Consider the following 23400-nt stretch of genomic DNA (forward strand, 5'->3'; position numbering starts at 1 on the left):
ATATTCGATATGTGAACGGTTCCGAGAACGTAGTTGCGGACTGCTTATCGCGCTTAGAGACTGTAACGTGTTCCACGAACATCGACTACATACCAAGAATTATTCCAAGCGCAAAATGCTGACGGCGAATTGTCGGAGTTGTTAAAGTCACCGGACACGAACTTTAATTTTAATATTAAAAAAGTTTCATTACCTGATTCTAATCAAACCATTTATTGCGACGTGTCAACTAGCCGTATTCGACCCTATTTGCCTGATAGTTTTAAACGAAAGGCATTCCAGATGTTGCATAATCCATCCAGGTATAAGGTCGACCCGGAAGTTAGTTAGCGAAAGATTTTATTGGCCGAATATGAACAAGGACGTAGGTCTCTGGGCCAAAACCTGTGTTCATTGCCAAAAGGTTAAGGTCACGAGACACACCATATCGCGATTCGGTGAATTTCAGCGGGCAGATCGATTTGAGCATGTTCACTTAGATCTAGTCGGCCCACTGCCGACGTCACAAGAAGGTTATAGATACTTGTTGACGTTAATCGACCGAACTACACGGTGGCCTGAGGCTTTCCCGCTAAAGGATATTTCTGCTAACACCGTAGCTAAAGCGTTTTATGAAGGTTGGATAGTGCGTTTTGGATGTCCCGTTAGGTTAACTAGTGACCAAGGTACCCAATTCGAGAGTCATCTCTTCAACTCACTTGTAAAGTACTTGGGTGTAGCGAAGAGTAGAACCACACCATACCACCCACAGTGCAATGGCATCGTCGAGCGTCGGCATCGTTCTCTCAAAACATCTTTGCGAGCGAGGCTTGAATGCACGGGCAGTACGTGGATTGATCAGATACCTACGGTCCTGCTCGGGTTACGCGCTGTTGCACGTAGCGACACAGGTGTCAGCGCAGCACAAATGGTTTATGGCGATAATATCAGGTTACCAGGAGAGTTTTGTGCTAACACAAAACAACAATGTAATAATGACGCAGAGTTAATTCGGAAAATTAGAGAATCTATTCATAAAATTCGTCCTGTTTCAATTAAAAACAGAGATCAAAAATCTATTTTTGTACACCCTGATCTGAATACGTGTAAATTCGTTTTTGTACGAAATGAGGTTGAACGTTCATCTCTCGAACCATCTTATTCAGGACCTTATAAAATTTTACAGCGAACTTCTAAGGTTTTTAAAATTCAGTTACCACATAGAGAAACGCGTGTGTCGATAGATAGATTGAAACCGGCATATATTCTCAACGAGGAGGACGTTCTAACATCGTCTTTATGTCCGCCCATTACGGACGATATTGTTTTGCCTTTTAATGTATCAGTGCCTAAACAATGTATTGTCGTTCCAACTCCTACATACTCACGTAGCGGTAGGCAAATACGAAAACCGGTGCGATTTGTTAATTGAGGCTGAGCAATTTCATGATGCGACAAAATAATTATTTTGAATTTATTATTTGGAACGTGACGACGACAGCAATTTACATATATTACTTTTATGCATATTGTACTTCTTGCATATTATTTGTCCAGTTTCGTTTCAATTTTATGTACGATAACATCTACACTTAATACCCCAAAATGGGAAACTATTATGTTATAGAAGAGGACAAATCGTTGACGATAAATAAGGAGACAGTAGATAACCTACAGAATCTGCAGTATTTATCTATTGGCCTTGGAGTAATCGTAGGAGTTATAATACTCGCTGGTTTATACCTCCTGTTTACGCGCTGTCGCAAGGGTGCACAGAATTATATTTGGAGACAAATGAGGATCCGGGATGTACAGCTCGGACAAGGCCGTCCGTCAGCTGCCACCATCCAGTTGCGTGAAGTCGCGCCTAAATCTCAACCTCAGGAAGCAAGAAGTACCGCTTACGTGTAACCGCGTTCGTTTCATGTAATAAGCAACGTACGTAATTTGTGTAAAATGTACGTATAGGTTAATATTTTTTTTTTATGTTATGTTTAAATTTTTATTCTGTTCCTTTCTATATTGATTTTTTTTTTGTCATGTTTATTGTTTAATGAAATGTCTGCAATTTTAGAAATTAGTTGAAGCATGTAAATGTATTTTTTATTTTTTTTAAATGTATGTATTTAAAAAAAGGGGGGTTTATGTAGGGACACAGTTTAGCAGCGTATGCAGTTTTGTGCATCGCTTGCATTCAGTCAGTCGTACATAGCCCACCCGACACGGCAGACACTGGTGAATATACGGAGTTAAAATTGCAATCAACTTGTTTCATTAGTAAAGGGCAGTTTACTCTTTACTCTTGCTAAAGCAACCGTACAGAGAGGATCCGAGATGACGTGTTTTGGGCGACGTCGACTGCTTTCTATTCTGTCCGCAGGATCGGGAATGTAGTTACCGGCGGCCACGATGGGAGGGTTCTCGTGTCGTGCCGCTTTATCGAAGTGGCGCATCGACGCCGACTGTAGATACTTACTGATGGACTCTAAGTCCAGGCCGTCGTGGAGGTCGACGTTCCTGACGAACCACGGGGCTCCGACGGCTATCCTCCAAAAATGGGATTGAATAATTTGGAAGGATTTTAAGTGAGTGCGGGCCGCGTGAGCGAACACTACACATGCATAGGTCATGACGGGGCGTATGCAAGTTTTGTAGAGTGTCACCTTATTTCTAAGGGACATTTTACTTCGCCTGCATATCATCGGGTAGAGTCCATTGCGAGGCACGTACTGCCTTTTTATACTAGCCGGCGCAGCTGGCTTATTTATGAGTCACTTCTGTTGCACCTGTTGTTTACGAGTGGAACGACACGACCGGCGCACCTGGCTTGTGTGAGTTACTCCTATTGCACGTGCTATATAACAGAAATATCGTTAACGCCGTCATAAACAAGAATGTTGTTTGTTTGTTAAAAAGCACCCACAATTATATAAATCGTATGGTGAGTACTGTCAATTTAATACAAGATACCCTACTAAACTCATGTTACCAAATATAAATACTCGCTACTACCATACAGACTGTTATCCTATGACTATAAGAATATTTAATAAGATACCAAACAGCATAAGAGGTCTTCCACTAACTCAATTCAAAAGAAAATTATATTTATGGCTAATATATATTTTTTTTTATTGCCTTTGTAGGCAGACGAGCATACGGTCCACCTGATGGTGAGTGGTTACCGTCGCCCATGGACTTCAGCAATGCCAGGGGCAGAGCCAAGCCGCTGCCTACAAGATACAATAGATAAGGCTTATTATAGTGTGCAAGAATTTTTAAATGATAATTGTTGTACATAATAAAATATTAGAATAAGAAGTGATAGAATGTAAAAATAGACAGATTTAGTAAATTTTGTGTTAGAATTAATATAGAAATAAGTTAAATTTTCGCATGCCTAAACAGGCGAAATATATGAAACTATGTCCTATATCCACAATATCTTGTAAACTATATTTCTTGCGAATAAACATTTTCTTCTTCTTCTTCTTCTTCTTCTTCTTCTTCTTCTTCTAATGCCCAGACAAAGAGCAAACAATCCTGTCCATCACACGAATGTTTGCCCGATGCGGGAATCGAACCCACGACCCTCGGCGCACACTACCGCACCACCGATTCAGTCATTTAAATATATAAATTAATATAATGGATTATAATTTAATTAAAATATCAGAATTACTATAAACAGCCCGCACTTATTAAATACAATTTTAATAATTAATTTCTTAAATAAGAAATAAATATATGAGGAAAAGTAAATCAAACCATCTAATAAACAGAAAAAAAAAACTATTAGTACTCATTTGTGATTCTTTATTACGACGTAATGAAACGGAACCATTTTTGTAGAAGCTGATAACTGGTGATGAAAAGTGGATCACGTACCTACGACATGAACGTGCGAAAAAGGTCGTGGTCAAAGGCCGGTCAGACTTCACAGACTGTGGCGAAACCCGGGTTAACTCGCAACAAGGTGATGCTGTGTGTGTGTGTGTGTGTGGTGAGATTGAGAAGGGCATTACTCATTATGAGCTGTTACCACGTACGTGTAACGCAGTACGTATTTCATTTGAAAAATTGGTACCCGCCTGAGATTCGAACATCGGTGCATCGCCTCAACACGAATGCATCGGACGTCTTATCCTTTAGGCCACGACGACTTCGGCACATGCGACCCTACTCCATTCATGGACAGAGAGGGAGCTTGGTGCGGCTGGGGGAACGATCCCCCGTCAAGCCGACCCACAAGGGACGCGTCGGCTGCGTTCATAATTCGATAACTTTCATTCAATTAGCAAATCACAGTGCCTTCAAATAATTTATTGTAATTTTTGTTTGTATTGTTTTTACTGGTGGTAGGACCTCTTGAGTCCACACAGGTAGGTACCACCGCCCTGCCTAGTTCTGCTGTGAAGTAATAATGCGTTTCGGTGTGAAGTGCGGGGCAGCCGTTATAATTATACTGAGACATATAGAACTTATATCTCAAGGTGGGTGGCGCATTTACGTTGTAGATGTCTATGGGCATCTGTAACCACTTAACACCAGGTGGGCTGTGAACTCGGCCACGCATATAAGCAATAAAAAAAAGGAGGTCAGGGGATCCTTTCGTAATAATCCGGCTGTTTTCTCCTCGCAACCTCCAGTTGTTACTTACATACCTTCAACTCTCTTAATTTATCTATATATTAATACGTGAAGCAAAAATTTTGTATCCTTTTATAATATGGACGGAGGAGTTTGAAATTTTCCACACTTATAGGGAATATAGAGAAGAAGTGCACAATTCTAATATTTTTTAAAAATAATGCATAAAAGATACATTGAATCAATAAAGAAAACATTACACACACTACCATGTATTTGACACACACACACGCATGCATACTCTTGTTATTTTAAAATGATGTGTCCTGCGTTTCTAATTTCTCTTAATTTGATCAGTGGTGGGCGTTGTCGCCATTCCCTTCACAGGGGGTGGAATACAAGTCAAGTCCCAAGAGACTGATCTACATTTAGTGTTCTCTGTCTACTCCGGTAACGAGAAGTATAATGATAAACGTATCTTAAAAACAAGAAAATTCCTTGCGAAAATTCTTCAAAGATATCACGAGTAAACACAGCGACACGCCTTCAATGTTAATTACCTTAAAAAAAAGGTATTATGTTATCTTATTAATTACATTACGTGTCTCTTCAGAGATTTTTCATTACGACATTAACATTGGCGAATACAGTACGTTACGTTATCACTAAAATATTTAAAAATTAAACATGAAATTGACAAAGAATAATTTGGATTTAATGAAAAAAGTCTTCGAAATAAAACCTTGTGTTGTGTTGAGAGCAAAATATTCACTAGCTAGCGCGCCGGAGTTCTTTAAGTTTTACGATGAGAATATTAACGTGGGTGACCATAAAGTGTTGAATGTCGAAGACTATGGTCGATTTATAAGCACCAGGTCTTCAAGGAGAGAACCAGCTATCACAAGAGTGATCAGTAAGTACCACGCCCTACGTCACAGGTCCGCGAGGTCGAGGAAGCTCAATGTCACAAGAACATTCGACTACCCGGTAATGCATCTCGAATTGCCGAGCGAAACAATCGCATTTCTACTACAGTTACTACTTTGATTTGACGTGATTTTGCTGCATAATGATGTCCATAGGTTCATGTGAGAGTCTGTACCCAAATAGGTAAGTCCCACGGATGAGATTCTCCAGCAGGTACCATTGTTCTGAGTTCCAATCCACACTTAACACGTGTTTATGCAATACTTCCACGACGGCGGAATAAAAAACACACACAATATTTATAGGATTGGTTGGCTGTGAACTCGTCCACACATGCAGTTCTTGTGGATGAAGTTACCTCAAGTAACGTATCATCGCGTGCGTCGCGTCGCCACTAAGGGCTGATCAGTAAATGTTTGTGCTAAACTTGACTTTGCCATGTCGACCGTGACCAGCGAAACTGCTCTTATCACATAACCTTCACTATCTATGTAAAGCAATGTTATCGCAACGATTAGCTAAATATTAACATAAGAATTATCATTTGTCACTTGTAATCATGTGTCATTTATATAATATTTGTAGATTTATTTAGAATGCTCGTAGTACAGCGCTATCACGTGTAAGTTTAGTAAATATTATTGCGTTCTTTCAAAATAAAGTGCTGCCAACGTAATCGGCTTATTGACACTGGCAATGTGTGTCGTTGGAGTTAGCGGGGCGCGATGTCGGACGTACCCACGACCCCATACAAACTCGAAGGATGCAACGCGCGCGGAGAAACAAGTACGACATTCCGATAGAGGCACCCGTCACGTGCGGACGTGCTCATCGTCCACTCGATCGCCCGGTCTTTGTTCGCCCGGCTTTTGTTAGCCCGGCCATTGTTCGCGCGGCCTGTGTTCGTGATACATCTGCCGACCAAGTGTGTTTCCTGGAAGCTTTTATTTGTTTTGTTTTAGTTATTTTTGTGTTCGTGGAACATTTGCCGACAAAGTGTTTTCCTGCAAGTATTTATTTGTTTTGTTTCTTTTTGTAATTTCTGTTTTGTTGTGCTTTTTCTTTGTCCTGTAGTAATCGCGCCGCATTGCCACCTGTGTTCAATAGAACCGCTCAGGTCCGAGAAGTTGGGGCCTCGCCGCAAGGCGAGTGTTTCAAGACCCGGGGCCGCCCCACCTGGGTACTCAGCGATCATGGACGCTGTATTCGCGGAATTCCTCCGACTTCGCCACCCACAGCTCGCCTCAGAGTTTCTGGCCTTCAAGGCCAATCACACTGCGAGCCCTCTCGAGGACTCCGCCACGCTCGCTGCTCCTGCGTCGCCTGTACCTGCGTGCAGAGCTTCTGCATTGAGCACCGCAGCCTCTGTCGTGCCTGCCGCTCCCGTGTCGCCTATACGGGCGAGAAAAGCTGCTGCGTCGTCCGCCGTGACCATCGTTTCAGCTGAGCGATCATCCGCGGCCTCCGTCGCGCCCTCTAAAACACCTACACTTGCTCGTAGGTCGCCTGCACCCGCCTCCTCGTGCTCCGACTCTGACTCGGACATGGAGGTCGACCTCGCCCCCGCCTCATCGACGGATGGATTCACCCTGGTACAGAAGGGTAAGAAGCGTGCCGCGGAGTCTCGAGCTCCCGCGGCCGCTAAAATTAGCAAAGCCGTGAACGCGTCGCGCCCCCGCCCTCAGACTCCCGTTGCGCCCCCAGCCCGTGCCACTCCGTCGCCGCGTCCGGTGGCACAAAATAAAACCCAGACCCCTCCCCCGGTTATCCTTCAGGAGAAGGCAGCTTGGGATCGAGTTTGCCTGGCCCTTAAGGCCAAAAATATAAATTTCACGAATGCCCGTAACCTCGCGAACGGCATTCAAATTAAGGTTCAAACACCTGACGACCATAGGGCCCTCTCTTCTTACCTCCGTAAGGAACGTATAAGTTTCCATACTTATACGCTCCAGGAGGAGCGCGAACTCCGCGTTGTAATACGCGGAATCCCTAAAGAGTTAGATGTAGAGCTCGTCAAGGCCGATCTGTTAGAACAGGGCTTTCCAGTGAATTCTGTGCACCGTATGCACACCGGTCGCGGTAGGGAGCCATATAATATGGTTCTAGTCACCCTCCAGCCTACCCCCGAGGGTAAGAAAATCTTCAACACACAGACCGTCTGTAGGCTCTCCGGTATCGCCATCGAAGCCCCCCATAAAAAAGGCACTCCTAGCCAGTGCCATAACTGTCAATTGTACGGGCACTCTTCTCGTAACTGTCACGCGCGCCCCCGATGTGTTAAGTGTTTGGGCGATCACGCCACGGCCCTCTGCGCTCGCGACCAAAAAACCGCGACGGAACCGCCTAGCTGCGTCCTGTGTCGAACACAGGGTCACCCCGCGAATTACCGTGGTTGCCCCCGAGCCCCTAAAATAAATCGCCGCGTCGCCCGCCAAAACCGCCTCCGAGCTTCCGGCCCAGACATCAAAGCCTCGGCACCCTCTGCGTCGCAGGCTAAGCCAGCGTTCGTTCCGGCGGCGGTGCCCAGTGTCTCGGCCTGGGTAAAACCGCTGCCGTACACGAACACGGCTACAACTCCCTCCTCCGCGATTCGTCCCGCCCCCGCGACTCGTCCCTCTCCCGCGACTTGCCCTCCGACCGCGTCCGAAAATCTCGCTTTAGCGATCGACTTCTTTCAGTCGATCAACTTTGAGCGCGTTAACGCTTTGGGCGACGCCATTCGCGCTGCCTCCACTGCACAACACTTTATCGCCGTTGTGCAAGAATACGCCGACGTATACGCGTCATTAAATACGTACGTCCTCCCCTCACTCCGCCGGTAATCAATGGCGTATATAAGTAGAATAAAGCCCCTATCCGTAACGATAGGATTTTTTAACGCTTACGGTCTCGCAAATCAACGTGATCAGGTTTCTGACTTTTTGCGTGACCATCAAATTGATATCTTTTTAGTGCAGGAGACCCTACTTAAGCCCGCGCGCCGTGACCCTAAAATCGCGAACTATAACATGGTCAGGAACGACAGGCTCTCTGCCCGTGGTGGTGGTACCGTCATTTACTATAGAAGAGCCCTGCATTGCGTCCCGCTCGATCCTCCCGCGCTCGCTAATATCGAAGCATCAGTGTGCCGAATCTCACTGACGGGACACGCGCCGATCGTTATCGCGTCTGTTTATCTTCCGCCGGATAAGATCGTTCTAAGCAGTGATATCGAGGCGCTGCTCGGTATGGGGAGCTCTGTCATTCTGGCGGGCGACCTAAATTGTAAACACATCAGGTGGAACTCACACACCACAACCCCGAATGGCAGGCGGCTTGACGCGTTAGTCGATGATCTCGCCTTCGATATCGTCGCTCCGCTAACCCCGACTCACTACCCGCTAAACATCGCACATCGCCCGGATATACTCGACATAGCGTTATTAAAAAACGTAACTCTGCGCTTACACTCGATCGAAGTAGTTTCAGAGTTAGATTCAGACCACCGTCCCGTCGTTATGAAGCTCGGTCGCGCTCCCGATTCCGTTCCCGTCACGAGGACTGTGGTGGATTGGCACACGCTGGGCATCAGCCTGGCTGAATCTGATCCACCATCGCTCCCGTTTAACCCGGACTCTATCCCGTCTCCTCAGGATACCGCTGAAGCCATAGACATCTTAACGTCACACATCACCTCGACATTAGATAGGTCATCGAAACAAGTTGTAGCGGAGGACTTCCTTCACCGCTTCAAATTGTCCGACGATATTAGGGAACTCCTTAGAGCTAAGAACGCCTCGATACGCGCCTACGACAGGTATCCTACCGCGGAAAATCGTATTCGAATGCGTGCCCTACAACGCGACGTAAAGTCTCGCATCGCCGAAGTCCGAGATGCCAGATGGTCTGATTTCTTAGAAGGACTCGCGCCCTCCCAAAGGTCTTACTACCGCTTAGCTCGTACTCTCAAATCGGATACGGTAGTAACTATGCCCCCCCTCGTAGGCCCCTCAGGCCGACTCGCGGCGTTCGATGATGACGAAAAAGCAGAGCTGCTGGCCGATACATTGCAAACCCAGTGCACGCCCAGCACTCAATCCGTGGACCCTGTTCATGTAGAATTAGTAGACAGTGAGGTAGAACGCAGAGCCTCCTTGCCACCATCGGATGCGTTACCACCCGTCACCCCGATAGAAGTTAAAGACTTGATCAAAGACCTACGTCCTCGCAAGGCTCCCGGTTCCGACGGTATATCTAACCGCGTTATTAAACTTCTACCCGTCCAACTCATCGTGATGTTGGCATCTATTTTCAATGCCGCTATGGCGAACTGTATCTTTCCCGCGGTGTGGAAAGAAGCGGACGTTATCGGCATACATAAACCCGGTAAACCAAAAAATCATCCGACGAGCTACCGCCCGATTAGCCTCCTCATGTCTCTAGGCAAACTGTATGAGCGTCTGCTCTACAAACGCCTCAGAGACTTCGTCTCATCCAAGGGCATTCTCATCGATGAACAATTCGGATTCCGTACAAATCACTCATGCGTTCAACAGGTGCACCGCCTCACGGAGCACATTCTTGTGGGGCTTAATCGACCAAAACCGTTATACACGGGAGCTCTCTTCTTCGACGTCGCAAAAGCGTTCGACAAAGTCTGGCACAATGGTTTGATTTTCAAACTATTCAACATGGGCGTGCCGGATAGTCTCGTGCTCATCATACGGGACTTCTTGTCGAACCGCTCTTTTCGATATCGAGTCGAGGGAACCCGCTCCTCCCCACGACCTCTCACAGCTGGAGTCCCGCAAGGCTCTACCCTCTCACCCCTCCTATTTAGCTTATTCGTCAACGATATTCCCCGGTCGCCGCCGACCCATTTAGCTTTATTCGCCGATGACACGACTGTTTACTATTCTAGTAGAAATAAGTCCCTAATCGCGAAGAAGCTTCAGAGCGCAGCCCTAGCCCTAGGACAGTGGTTCCGAAAATGGCGCATAGACATCAACCCAGCGAAAAGTACTGCGGTGCTATTTCAGAGGGGAAGCTCCACACGGATTTCCTCCCGGATTAGGAGGAGGAATCTCACACCCCCGATTACTCTCTTTAGACAACCCATACCCTGGGCTAGGAAGGTCAAGTACCTGGGCGTTACCCTGGATGCATCGATGACATTCCGCCCGCATACAAAATCAGTCCGTGACCGTGCCGCGTTTATTCTCGGTAGACTCTACCCCATGATCTGTAAGCGGAGTAAAATGTCCCTTCGGAACAAGGTGACACTTTACAAAACTTGCATAAGGCCCGTCATGACTTACGCGAGTGTGGTGTTCGCTCACGCGGCCCGCACACACATAGACACCCTCCAATCCCTACAATCCCGCTTTTGCAGGTTAGCTGTCGGGGCTCCGTGGTTCGTGAGGAACGTTGACCTACACGACGACCTGGGCCTCGAATCAATTCGGAAATACATGAAGTCAGCGTTGGAACGATACTTCGATAAGGCTATGCGTCATGATAATCGCCTTATCGTTGCCGCCGCTGACTACTCCCCGAATCCTGATCATGCAGGAGCCAGTCACCGTCGACGCCCTAGACACGTCCTTACGGATCCATCAGATCCAATAACCTTTGCATTAGATGCCTTCAGCTCTAATACTAGGGGCAGGCTTAGGGACCCCGGTAACCGTACTCGTCGAACTCGACAAAGAGGTCGACGTGCAACCTAACCCATGCATCAGCCCGCTGAGTTTCTCGCCGGATCTTCTCAGCGGGTCGCGATTCCGATCCGGTAGTAGATTCATTCGCGAAACAATTGCTCTTGAGTTGTTAGGTCTCCTTCGGAGGCGCTCGGGCAGTTGTTAGCAAATCCCACCCCTCTTGGCTGAGCCTTTGCTCGCCCACCTGTCCTGGTGAAACTGGAAAGGCCTTCGGGCCACCAGTAAAGTTTCAATCATAAAAAAAAAAAAAAAAAAAAAAAAAGAAACAAGTACCAGTTGATTTTGTTTCAAACTATAATTTATAAAATATACACAATGATACGGAATACTTCACAATGAATAAAAAATAAAATACTAGATAGCGTTTTCTGTGATATAATAAGAAAACAACATTTAAAGCCCTTAATCTCTTTTAAATTAATATTTCAAACAGTATTATTAAACTATACAAAACTGATTTCTCTTTTCACTGAATGACCGACAGGTGAGTGATTCCGTCGAAGAAAAATCTTTTTTGAAACAATGAGTTTTAAAGGTTGATGATAAAGGTTTTTCTTTAAATATAAATTACTGTAATGAAGTAGATCATGCCGACATTATAGTTGTGTATCTTAACTCGAGATGACCAGATGTGCTCACGCGTCACCAGGTATTAAATGGTTAATACGGGATCTTACAGCATGTCGCCAGGTGGGGGCGGAGCGCGGTGCGCGTGCGCTCGGCGTGGGGAAGCCGCGAACGGAACGAAAATGTCGCCACGGTGGGTGGATCTTCTCAATGGATCGCGATTCCGATCCGGTGGTGGATTCTGCGAAGCACTGCTCTTACTAGAGCATTTAAAATATTTCACAATGCGCGTTATTTGCTTATTAATACGCTTTTAATAGCTTCAGACGTATGTATGTTACTATGTAACGGAATCTTTGAACATGATTTTGACCCCCTTCAAAACGTCGGATTAACTCGAAATTTGGTATTTATTAAGGACCGATGACAATTCAATATAAAAAATATATATTGAAAAGTTGGATTTTCTATAAAAGCGTATTTTGTTAGTTTTTTTAAACTATTATTTATTTAATAGTAATAATTATTTTGTTTGGCTCTTACTCCTTTCCCAGCTAGCTTAAGTGGATGGCGGATACGATCACAGAATATCCTCTGACGTCAATAAAACGTAACGATCATTCATTGTACAATTCCAGCTTCCCTCGCATATAAAGTAGATAAAAAGATGATCTCCCTAGCCGAGGGTATGCCCAACGAAGGGGTGTTTCCGTTCAAGAAACTAAGCATGGACATGAAAAAGGGCGGTGGTATAACGATGGAGGGCAAAGAGCTGGCTGCGGCGTTGCAGTATGTGCCTTCACAGGGGTATGTGCACGGACAATCAAGAAATTAAAATTTTTAAATGCGCATCACAGACTCGTTTACAAAAAAAATTAAAAGATTTTGACTTACTGGTGGTAGGGCCACTCGTAAGTCCGTGCGGGTAGGTACCACCACCCCGACTATTTTATGCCGTGAAGCAGTAATGCGTTTCGGTTTGAAGGGTAGGGCAGCCGTTGTAACTATAGTTGAGACCTTAGAACTTATATCTCAAGGTGGGTGGCGCATTTACGTTGTAGATATTTATGGGCTCCAGTAACCACTCAACACCAAGTGGGCTGTGATCTCGTCCACTCATCTATGCAATAAATAAAAAACAAAACTTACTATTACCTACTCGATTTTATCATATTATTGATAGACTCATTCATACGAATCATTGAATTTAAATTTTATATCATTTAACTTTATGGTTATCAGGCTTCCATCGCTACTGACGGAGCTTCGCAAATTTCAAGAGGACATACACCGTCCTCCAGACGTGCCGCGAGACCTCATGATCACCAATGGCGGGCAGCACGGCATCTACCAGTGCGCTGAGCTACTCCTGGAGCCCGGCGACCCCATCGTCACCACTGAGTACGCCTACACTGGTCTGCACAGCACCGTGAGTGTAATAATTCTACATTCTACATCAATGTAAAGGAGATTACTATAAACTATATAAAATATGTAAAATTTTACCGGCTATCCTGAAACATAAATATCTTCTACTTGTAAACAATTGTAGTAAACAGGATCGTTGAACTGATTTAGTGCAACATAAAACTGGCACAAGGTCAATGTCCAAAGGTAAATTTGAAATACCCATGGTACAAAATGACTATGGAGACAGAACGTTAAAAAAATGAGTTCCATACTTACTCAACAGTTTACCCGAGGACATAAGACGTGAGCCTACACTTGCTAAACTTAAAAGTTTATTAAAAAAACACTTGTTAAATATGTTCTAACCATTTACGTAAATTAATTGTATTATTATAACCGAATTTAATAATTTATAAGCTCTGTTTATATTAAGCGAGTTCCCTGCAATCAAACTGCGTAAACAGTTTTGCGGGGCATGGTTTAAAATTTAAATGAAAAACTTTATATGAACAAATAAATTACATAATATATACATACATACATTTAGACATAACAAGAAAACGCGGGAGTGCAGACAAGCTAGAATTACTACTAGTTACTTATGCTCTCAATAATTACTAATTACAGTAATTACTAATACTCTCAGTTAAATTTCTAGAAAATTCTTAAGCTCTTTCCCCCATTTGGAACCTGCGCTTTGACCGTTCTTGTTTCGATGGCGATGTAGAGTCCTAAGTCCTGTACCCACCCAGTTGATAGGAAAAAAATTGTAAGTGTGTAAACCAAACATATTGGAAAACAAATGTCATAATCAAAATTATCAACCGAAATATGATTTATTACCAGCACGCTGACTGCCTCGTGACTCGCGGGGGTGTGGGTGACTCGGTTTTACATAAACTATAAATATCGGGTTCTAATTCTGCTTCTTGTCTAAGAATAAATATCACAGTTGTTTAGCTTACAACTTAATGACTCGATAACTCGATGCCTTATTATAACATCAGGGTACAATTCGAAGTATAAAATAGATAGCACAAATGAGTACTCTATATTGATGGATGGCAGTAGTAATGAGTTTCGAAGGTTTTAAGTGTGGGGCAGCTGTTGTACCTATACTTGAGACCTTAGAACTTATATCTCAAGGTGGGTGGCGCATTTACGTCGTAGATGTCTATGGGCTCCAGTAACCGCTTAACACCAGGTGGGCTGTGAGCTCGTCCACCCATCTAAGCAATAAAAAATATACCAAATGAATCTCGATGTGAATCCATATCCAAATACGACAATAGCTCAAAAATGGCTCTATCAATACAACCCGCCTGCATATTAGAACTCACAAATTTCAGTTGAAGCCATACCAACCAGAAATCCTGGGTGTACCCGAAGATCATGACGGTCTCATCCCTGAAACACTTGAATGCATTTTGGAAGACCGACTCTCGAGGGGTCTAAAGATGCCGAAGATGATGTACGTCATTCCAACAGGCAGCAATCCTACCGGAACTGTCATCCCGGTGGAAAGGAGAATGAAAATATATGCGTTAGCTTGCAAATACGACTTTATTATTGTTGAAGATGATCCTTATATGTTCTTGAATTACAGCGGGGTGAGTTTATTTTCTTTATTATTGCTTACGAAATGGACGCATGCCACCCGTGCGTCGTATATTATAAGTACACAGGCAATATTTCTCCAAAATACCCTTACAAGTAGTACACTGATGGTAGGACCTCTTATGAGTTCGCATGGGTAAGTATCATCACCCTGCTAATTTCTGCCGTGAAGTAGTAATACGTTTCGGTTTGAAGGTTGGGGGCAGCCGTTGTAACTATACTAAGACCTTAGAACTCATATCTTAAGGTGGGCGGCGGCATACTCTAGCGCAAAGGAAAAATTAAGAAAGGGAACTAATTTCTTAAAATTTGGTTAGGGCTGTAATAATTTATGGTCGTACAAGAATGGACAGCAATCTTCTCTGAGAACTATACCGGCGAAGTGCCATCATCAACCAGCATTTACTGGTTGGACATATTGTGAAGCGCACAGCTTGATATTTCCGCAGCGAAGCAGACATGCGTTAGGGTTTGAAGGGTGAGACAGGCGCTGTACAATACACTTGAGTCTTCAATGTCATGTCACAAAGTTTGTTGCGGGAATATCCTAATGGAGTCTATGGTTTCCGGAAACCACTTCTCACCACATAGCTACAGTAGCGATTTCTGCTGTATCTACAACGAAAAAACCTTACAATAAACTCATAAATCGACTTTCAGCGTCCAATAGCTTCTTTCCTATCAATGGACAAGGCCGGTCGTGTGATCCGCCTGGATTCAGTCTCCAAGGTCGTGAGCGCTGGTCTCCGGGGAGGATGGGTAACCGCTCCATCTCCGCTATTGGAAAGACTGCAGTTGCACTCTCAAGCAGAGCTACTCCACCCATGTACCCTGTCCCAGGCGATTCTACTGAAGCTGGTTCAGTGTAGGGGGACGTTAGGTTCATATCTGAAGTCTGCGCGGGACTTGTACTGGAGCAGACGGGACGCGCTTCATTCAGCGCTGCAGCCGCTGGAGGGGCTGGCGGACTGGGCTGTTCCTGACGCTGGACTGTTCTTCTGGCTGAGGGTTCGAGATGTCGACGACGTTTATAGTATGGTAAGTTTCGTAACTATTGCGATTCTTTTTTGTTTTCTCTTCATTGTGTAGTGGGACGACTCCAGGGCCCATTTATGTGAAGTGGCCAGAGGCCATCAATATCCTGTGCAAATGTCGCTGCGCATCCTTCGAACCGCTACGGAAAGCAGGATGGTGGCAGCACCTCCTGAAGCTCTTTAATACGCCTAAACACTAGTCTACACTGGTTGGCAATTGCAGTTCGCTACTAGAGAAAGAACTACTACTCGTTCTATCGCGAATACCTTCTTAAAAATGCAATAACTGGTTGGTGTGGACCCAACAATATTATTCTTCACAAGACAACATAGTGGCATACTGTGAAATCCTAAGAAACGATTTAGTTTACTAGCTCCGTTCACTAGAACAAAATCTATGGACTGTTTCAGATCCACACAGCCTTCGAACGAGGTCTGATGCTGGTTCCAGGACAAGCGTTCATATACGACAGCAACGCGTCGTGCCAGTACATCAGACTGACGTTTAGCAAGATCCGACTGGAAGACATGAGCACGGCATCCCAGATATTATCGGAAGTCATAAGAGATGAACAGAAAAAGTCTTTGGAGAAGGAGCCCAAACGATACGCTACTGAGAGCTAGTGGTGTAAGCAATCAATAGCTTATCATCTAAATTAGAGTATCTTGTAATATTATAAACTAGCATAGAGTAGCTTATAATCGAAAATAAAATCTAAAGTAGAGACAGCTAATAATTAAAACTGCATTATGTTTCTTAACCGACTTCAAAAAAGGAGGAGGTTCTCAATTCTACTGTATGTTTTTTATGTTTGTTACCTCATAACTTTTGACTGGGTGAATCGATTTCGATGATTCTTTTTTTATTAGAAAGCTGACGCTTCCCATGTGGACCCATTTAGTTCAGTTCAGATAATGGTATCCATGAGAAAACCATAAAGTCTTAAATTTGCATTAATTACGTGCGACATATAGATGAATAACTCAATAACTCAATATCACGCCAACCGATTTCGATGATTATTGTTTTTAGTGTATATTAATTTGTTTTGGAATATCTTTTTTTTCTATTTGAAGTCGGTTTTTGTTAAAGCATGTCTATTTACAATTATTTTTGCTTCGATCGCGTTTGTACCTGACTGTACTTGGGAACACGCGAGAGACAACGCGACGTAATTTTGGCAAGATCACTTGCTTGATTGATTGCTTTAATATCAAAATATTAATGAATTATAGTCGTCTCCCATTCTTGCATCATAAGTCGCCAAAATTCTTGCTGCTTTACTAGTCCTGTGTGCATTTAGTTCATGTAAGCAAAGTGACACATGGGTAAGTGAAAGCGTCATTTATTGAGAGGTATACTTACAGTACAGTTTTTGTAGGCAGCGGCTTGGCTCTGCCCCTGGCATTGCTGAACTCCATTGGCGACGGTAACCACTCACCATCAGGTGGGCCGTATGCTCGTATGCATACAAGGGCAATAATAAAAAAAAAAGTACATCATTTAAGTATAGATTTTCAAAATCTTCTGATGAAAGTTCTAATCCTAACTAGAGAACAAAGTATTAACTCAAGCGGATAATCCTTGCAAACTTATTAATTACGAACAAACAGTCAATTTATAATTGTATAGTAGTTATTTATTAGTATTTTCATGAGTTCACTAATAATGAAGACATGAGTGGATGAAGGGGATATGATAAAATCTGTTAATTTTGAGAAAAACGGGCAACAAATTTTTGTTACTTGTTGGTACTTTTTCTTCGTACATAACTCCTTCATCACGTGCAATTTCTAAAAATAGCCTTTAAGCCCGGATTTTCATGGTCTAATATGGTTTTTATGCATATAACACCATTATTCAATGTAAATACTAAAAAATGTTAAAAATGGTACTTAATCCCTTCATTCACTCATGTCTTCAATTGTCTGCGACTGGGAACCCGCTATTTCAATAGAGCGATATTTATAGTGCATACCACAGTGAAAATCTTGATTCACTCCAAGAATACAACCGTCTCCTTTAATGTCTACAATACCGTAATATTGTAAATATATTAAAATTGAATGTATTATTTATCTATCTATCTCTTAGGTTTATGACGTTTCCTTTTAGATTTCGCCAATGTCAAGTGATGTATTATTTAGGTAGGTACACCAGACACCTATCCTAAATTGTCCGAACTCCGAAGTTTAAAAAGTTTTGACAGGTGACAGATCATACGAGGCCACGGGATCAGTACCGTTGGAGAACAAATAAATATGATTGATTAGCTTTGTATACTATTATAAGTCTGTATTATTTTATTCTTAAAAAAAAACAAATTTCGGTATTCAATTCATTTTTATTAAATTTGAAATATTATTGTTTAATTTACCTAAAGTTAAGTTTACTTCTCTTGTAATTGTTTAGCCATTATTAAAAAGTAAAATAAAATTTCATAGACAATAACTTAATTTAAAATAAATATATTCATATTTCATATAAATGGGGTAGTTTCTTTTTCCTAAACCTTACTGCAAATATTGACTAAGTTCAGTTAGGTAGATATCTTAGCACCAATTCACCAACTGCCCAGTGCATCGTGCTCAAGCTGACAGCTAAGCCGTGGTCCACAGAACATTTTCTTCTGTAACTGATTATAAAACTATTATTGTCAATGACATTGAAAATTGGAATATTTAACTTCTGCACAAACACAACGCACCGGTAAACTTTCTCAAGTTAAAGGATAGTTGCAACAAATCATTATAAGCCTTAATTCGTACGGGACAAGGTTAATATTTACACGAATAAATAAAACCTGCTTACAGACATGCCGACGACTGTTTTTGGAGTCCAATCCGTGTTATGAAAGGTACGTCGCGTAGCAACTAACCGATCTATATATTTATTATAGAAGTATTAAAAATTAATATAACCTTCGGTTTCCACGAGCTGTACACATAATTGAATCTAGTTTCACGGTTTACGGTCGCAGATCACTCGAGTCGCGACCACGGTAACGTAACTAAGTACAGAGTGTCGGAGACAAAAATAATTTTATGATAATAAAAGAGATTAAACCGTATAAGTAGTTTAAATTATTCAAAAATAACTTAAGTTTTGAGCTTTTATGAACAAAGGACCTTGAAAAATGGGTCTGGAACTACACCTTAAAAGTCCGAATAATCCCGGACGGTGTCACTGCCTGTGCAGCATTAGATTTTTGTACAAATTACGAAGATAAACATCGGGGTATTATAGAGCAGTGAAATCTGTTTACAATTAGTTGCTAGGCAACGGATCTGAGGCAGGCTTATATATAAGTACAGTGTGCTTAGTGCGAGTTTTTTAACGTTCTCGATAGCGTAAAAGTTAGCTTAACTCATATTTGTTTGGATTGGGATTGTTTGCGTACGTTTGCCGCTAGGGGCGCTGTTCCAATTGGATACAAATTTGGGTTAACTTTTACGCTATCGAGAACGTTAAGAAGCTCGCACTAAGCACACTGGTGACCGAGACACTGTATATTATAAATTATTTGTACTATTCATCAAATATATCAGATTCGCACTAATCCTTAGAAAAAATAATCTCTAGGAAGGAGTGTATTAGAACGCACGGCGCCAGACAAGAATGAACACTCAGCTCAAACTTGTGGGTAGTACAAAGTCAATTACGCAAATAAAATTACAAAATCATCTCAAATGATTCTATAAAAATAAATATTGTCTTTATTTTCACTTGATTTTACGTATCAAGTTTCTACCGCTAGTAAAGGTGCTCTCAATTAAACTATAACGTGATACATATAGTTTTGATAAAATGAAACGATATATTAATAAATCTTAATTAAGTGCGATTATAACATTCTTTGGTTGACGTGCGTAAAGCGAGCCATTCAGGGACTCGCAGCTCGAACACGGACGTAGTCTATTTTATTGCAGTACATCAAATTACTTAAGGCGAATTTACATTACGAAATTAGTGGCATGAAATTAATTTCGTGACATTAGTTTTACCAACAGTTTCACGTGTAATTTAATACTTTCGTAATGCATGCATTAATTTCATGCATGCAAATTAGTTTCGTGCCCTGCGCGATTTTTTGGTGAAATTAGTGTCATGCAACTAATTTCATAGTATAGATGCGACGTGAACTGGTGTCGCAAAAGCGGCTGCGCTTTCATATCAGCGACAAGAGTGTCTCTGGGACTCGAACACCTACAGTAAAAAAATAAAATTATCTTCACTCATTCGAAAATAGTTTTTATAGCTCTCAGGATCTTCATCTGCTGATTCAGAGACTAACTTCATTGCACCTAAATTCCTTCTTGTTAACCATCCTCGAATCTACCAACGCCTTTTTTTCTTGATAGTCTTTTTTAAAGTTTATATATAATCATTTCTTTAGCTACATTGTATATAGCAAAATATAGCTTTGATGCTGAAGGCGCCATGGTTACTGCGATACTGTGGATTTCGCGACACTAATTTTTTTACGAAATTAATTTCGCATATGTCGAAATTACTTTCGTAAAACTGAGTTCTACATGCATGACACTAATTTCGTAATAATACAGGACATAACAGAGTGATACTCGGTTGCCTTGCTCGGGCGCGGCTCGAGATCCTAAAGTACACGATTCATGAATGGCGCGCTTTACTCAACTTTATAAAAATCGATAACAATACTATATCTATACTAGTATAGCAGTACATTAGTAGTAATAGTATTTAAATAAATCATTAGCTGTTCGCTCGACTCGTCGAGTTCTCAATGCGCAACGAACCGATGGACGATCAATATATATATAACATAAAAATAATAAAACTTTTGGATTGAAGTTTTTCAAAAAAACAGCATTAACAGAACTTGTGGTATTGCATTAAGACGAGCCAGTGACGCGTGTAGATTCAGTAAATACAATGGTAAGTACAATACAACAACAATAAAATGGTTGTCAAAAACACCAACCTTAAAACAGCTTGGCAACTTTAATAAATAATCAGTGTTTGCCTCTAGGGACGCTGTTCTAACTGCATACAAAATTGAGTTAACTTTTACGCTATCGAGAACGTTAGAAAACTCGCACTAAGCACACTGGAGCAAATCATACGGTCGTCTGGCCCCCAGTTAGAATTCTCTGTACCTTAAGAACCAGGGACTGATATACACACTTAATAATAATATAAACACATTTAAATAGATAATAAACACTCAGAGTAAACAGACATGTTCATCTCACGCACGTTAAGCCCACGACCCTTGACGTCACAGTCAGGGTTGCTAACTATTGCACCACCGAGTTACTTATTAAAGGTGTATATATTTTATTTGTTTTACTCCTATTCCTATTCGTTCCGTGATCTCAGGTGACTGCGAGATAAAAAGGTAAGTACTCAGAGTCACGACTTGCAATATGACGCAGTTACTTAATGGGTCGTGCGTGACTCGGGTACCGCGCGTCGGGGTTCGATCCGAAATGCAGCCAGTAAGAGCTCCAAGGTAGTTTAGGGCCGCATGTTTTGGAATATCTTCTATATATATACCTATATACAGTCAAACCTGGATAAGCGAGAACTGGATAAGTGAGAAAACTCTATAAGTGAGAGTAATAGCCAGGACCCGTCATTTTAAGCTCCCAAAACCTCTATTAGCGAGAAACAGAAACCTCGGTAAGAGAGAGTCGTTTCTCCCTCATGGACCTCCGTAAGTGAGAGTGCTACTTATCTATACCTCTATAAGCGACAGTCGAGCTTTATTTATTTATATTATTTAGGAGGAACAAATGACAAAACAAACTACAAATTTAACATTGCTATTTTATGACTCATTCTTAACTTTCGGGGAACTTCCTACCATTGTTTTTGTATTGTTTTCTCGTCAATATTGAACCTATTCTATTTCGTGGAACTAAATAACGTTGTTATTTTATCGCATTCTTTTCGAATGGACACGTGTGCCTGTGTACCGTCCTGTTTGTCGGCCTTACTCAGTTTATCGTTAATCAATTGCGAAAGAAAGTTCTGTTCTGCTTCATGTCAAAACTGAAAATTAAAGTGCTGTCATTAAGTGATAAACTTAAAATAGTAAATGCGTTTGAATCCGGAAAATCGCGAAATTAAATTCAGAGGGAGAATTAGCGAGAAACTCGGGTTAGTGAGAAACCTCTTTAAGCGAGAATGAGATTGTGCTCCCTTGAACTCTCGCTTATCCAGGTTTGACTGTATATAAAAATGAATTGCTGTTCGTTAGTCTCGCTAAAACTCGGACCGATTTGGTCTTGAATAATTTGTGGAAGTCCAGAGAAAGTCTAAAAGGTAGATAAATATGAAAATGCTCGGAATTAAATAAAAATAATAATTTTGTATTTCTTTTGATGTGTCCCCCGTCGGACGGATTCCTTTTGTTTGTTTTAAGTTTATTTTAAACAAAAGTTTAGTTCTTTCATGTATCGATTGAGGCACTACGAAGTCTGCCGGGTCAGCTAGTTAAATTATGAAAGAGACTAATTCAAGTTCTGTTAATGGCGTTCTTTACAGAATAACTTCATCTGTGAGTAAATAAATAAATGTAGAAAACTGTTTCAACAAACTCAACAGTAACAATATAACAATATAACAGTAACAAACAACACGAGTCCCGGATCACGAGTAAATGGTCATCAGGATCATCTGGAACAACAATGACATTATGTATTATATTATGTTATAAATGTAGAATTGGGATCGTGGCAAATAAAATAAAATTATCCCACTGTTGCACATTTGTCCTCTCTTCCAAAATCATCTAATAATATAAGATTAAAAACAATTGACACCTTTTTTTTATTGCTTAGTTGGATGGATGAGCTCACAGCCCACATGGTGTTAAGTGGTTACTGGAGCCCATAGACATCTATAACGTAAATGCGCCATCCACCTTGAGATTTAAGTTCGAAGGTCTCAAGTATAGTTACAACGGCTGCCTCACTCTTCAAACTGAAACGCATTACTGCTTCACGGCAGAAATAGGTAGGGCGGTGGTTCTTAACCGTGCGGACTCAAAAACCTTTTTTACGCTTTACTCATTTTACTGTCCTCTTTTTTTCCTACCTATGCTGATAGCCTTGAGAGGCTATTTAAGCTTCACCCTAGCGTGTGTGAGCCACGCCCTAGCGTAGGTGAGCTCACAGGGCAGAAACCGGAAACCGTCCTCGCCATCTTCCTTTCCTCTGCCATTCTGTCTGTCATTCTCTTCTCCCTTTCTTACCGTTTTCTCTCACTCACATCTTAACGATCCGTTCCACACTCTTGTCATACGTTCCGTTTTTGCCAATCCCACATACGGTAGGGTGACATGTGTTATCTGTGCTAGACGCGTAGTAATTAGCGAAGATGGTATCCGACTCATAGCCATTCCTCACTTCGCGCACGTGCTTTGCGACAAGGATGGCGCTACCTTCAGCGACTGATTCAGAGACCTACTTGAAAGGACGTGTATAACAGAATCTCTATCAGGTAGCTCCTTAAAGGTAGCATGTACACATTTAAATTCTAGGCCCGTGATTCATATTAAAACGTGCTTTTAAAACACATATTTGGTCTGTAT

The 23400-nt window shown here is 42.1% G+C and overlaps 2 protein-coding genes across 9 annotated transcripts in view; one reads left to right on the top strand and one right to left on the bottom strand.

Annotated features, from left to right (window-relative positions):
- The first annotated feature begins 5174 nt into the window (after nucleotides 1-5174).
- On the top strand, nucleotides 5175-18309 carry LOC114251865 (kynurenine/alpha-aminoadipate aminotransferase, mitochondrial). Of its 6 annotated transcripts, none has more exons than XM_089739004.1 (7): nucleotides 5175-5482; nucleotides 11875-11955; nucleotides 12401-12569; nucleotides 13005-13191; nucleotides 14522-14782; nucleotides 15450-15827; nucleotides 16235-18309. In XM_089739004.1, exons 1-7 carry the CDS (start codon nucleotides 5257-5259, stop codon nucleotides 16445-16447), a joined length of 1515 nt encoding a protein of 504 aa, XP_089595130.1. In that variant the 5' UTR covers nucleotides 5175-5256; the 3' UTR covers nucleotides 16448-18309. The 6 variants fall into 6 exon arrangements, with proteins under 6 accessions (XP_089595130.1, XP_028042071.2, XP_089595139.1 ...); XM_089739026.1 differs by lacking the exon at nucleotides 5175-5482 and adding an exon at nucleotides 6293-6421; XM_089739020.1 differs by lacking the exon at nucleotides 5175-5482 and adding an exon at nucleotides 6417-6502.
- Nucleotides 18149-23400, bottom strand: part of LOC114251866 (calpain-11) — a 66808-nt gene continuing 61556 nt past the window's right edge. For all 3 annotated transcript variants that reach the window (XM_028186272.2, XM_028186271.2, XM_089739000.1), the window contains one exon: nucleotides 18149-22484. In XM_028186272.2, the coding sequence (XP_028042073.2) occupies nucleotides 22458-22484 (27 nt within the window). In that variant the 3' untranslated portion in view covers nucleotides 18149-22457. The remainder of the gene's footprint in view (nucleotides 22485-23400) is intronic.

Source organism: Bombyx mandarina, chromosome 03 (genome assembly GCF_030267445.1).
Source record: "Bombyx mandarina strain Sakado chromosome 03, ASM3026744v2".
Taxonomy (NCBI): domain Eukaryota; kingdom Metazoa; phylum Arthropoda; class Insecta; order Lepidoptera; family Bombycidae; genus Bombyx; species Bombyx mandarina.

Coding starts and splice junctions, on each gene's coding strand:
- LOC114251865 (XM_089739004.1), top strand. CDS start 5,257: ATGAAATTGACAAAGAATAATTTGGATTTAATGAAAAAAGTCTTCGAA. Junction 5,483..11,874: donor AGCTATCACAAGAGTGATCA/GTAAGTACCACG, acceptor GGGATCTTACAG/CATGTCGCCAGGTGGGGGCG. Junction 12,570..13,004: donor CAGTATGTGCCTTCACAGGG/GTATGTGCACGG, acceptor TATGGTTATCAG/GCTTCCATCGCTACTGACGG.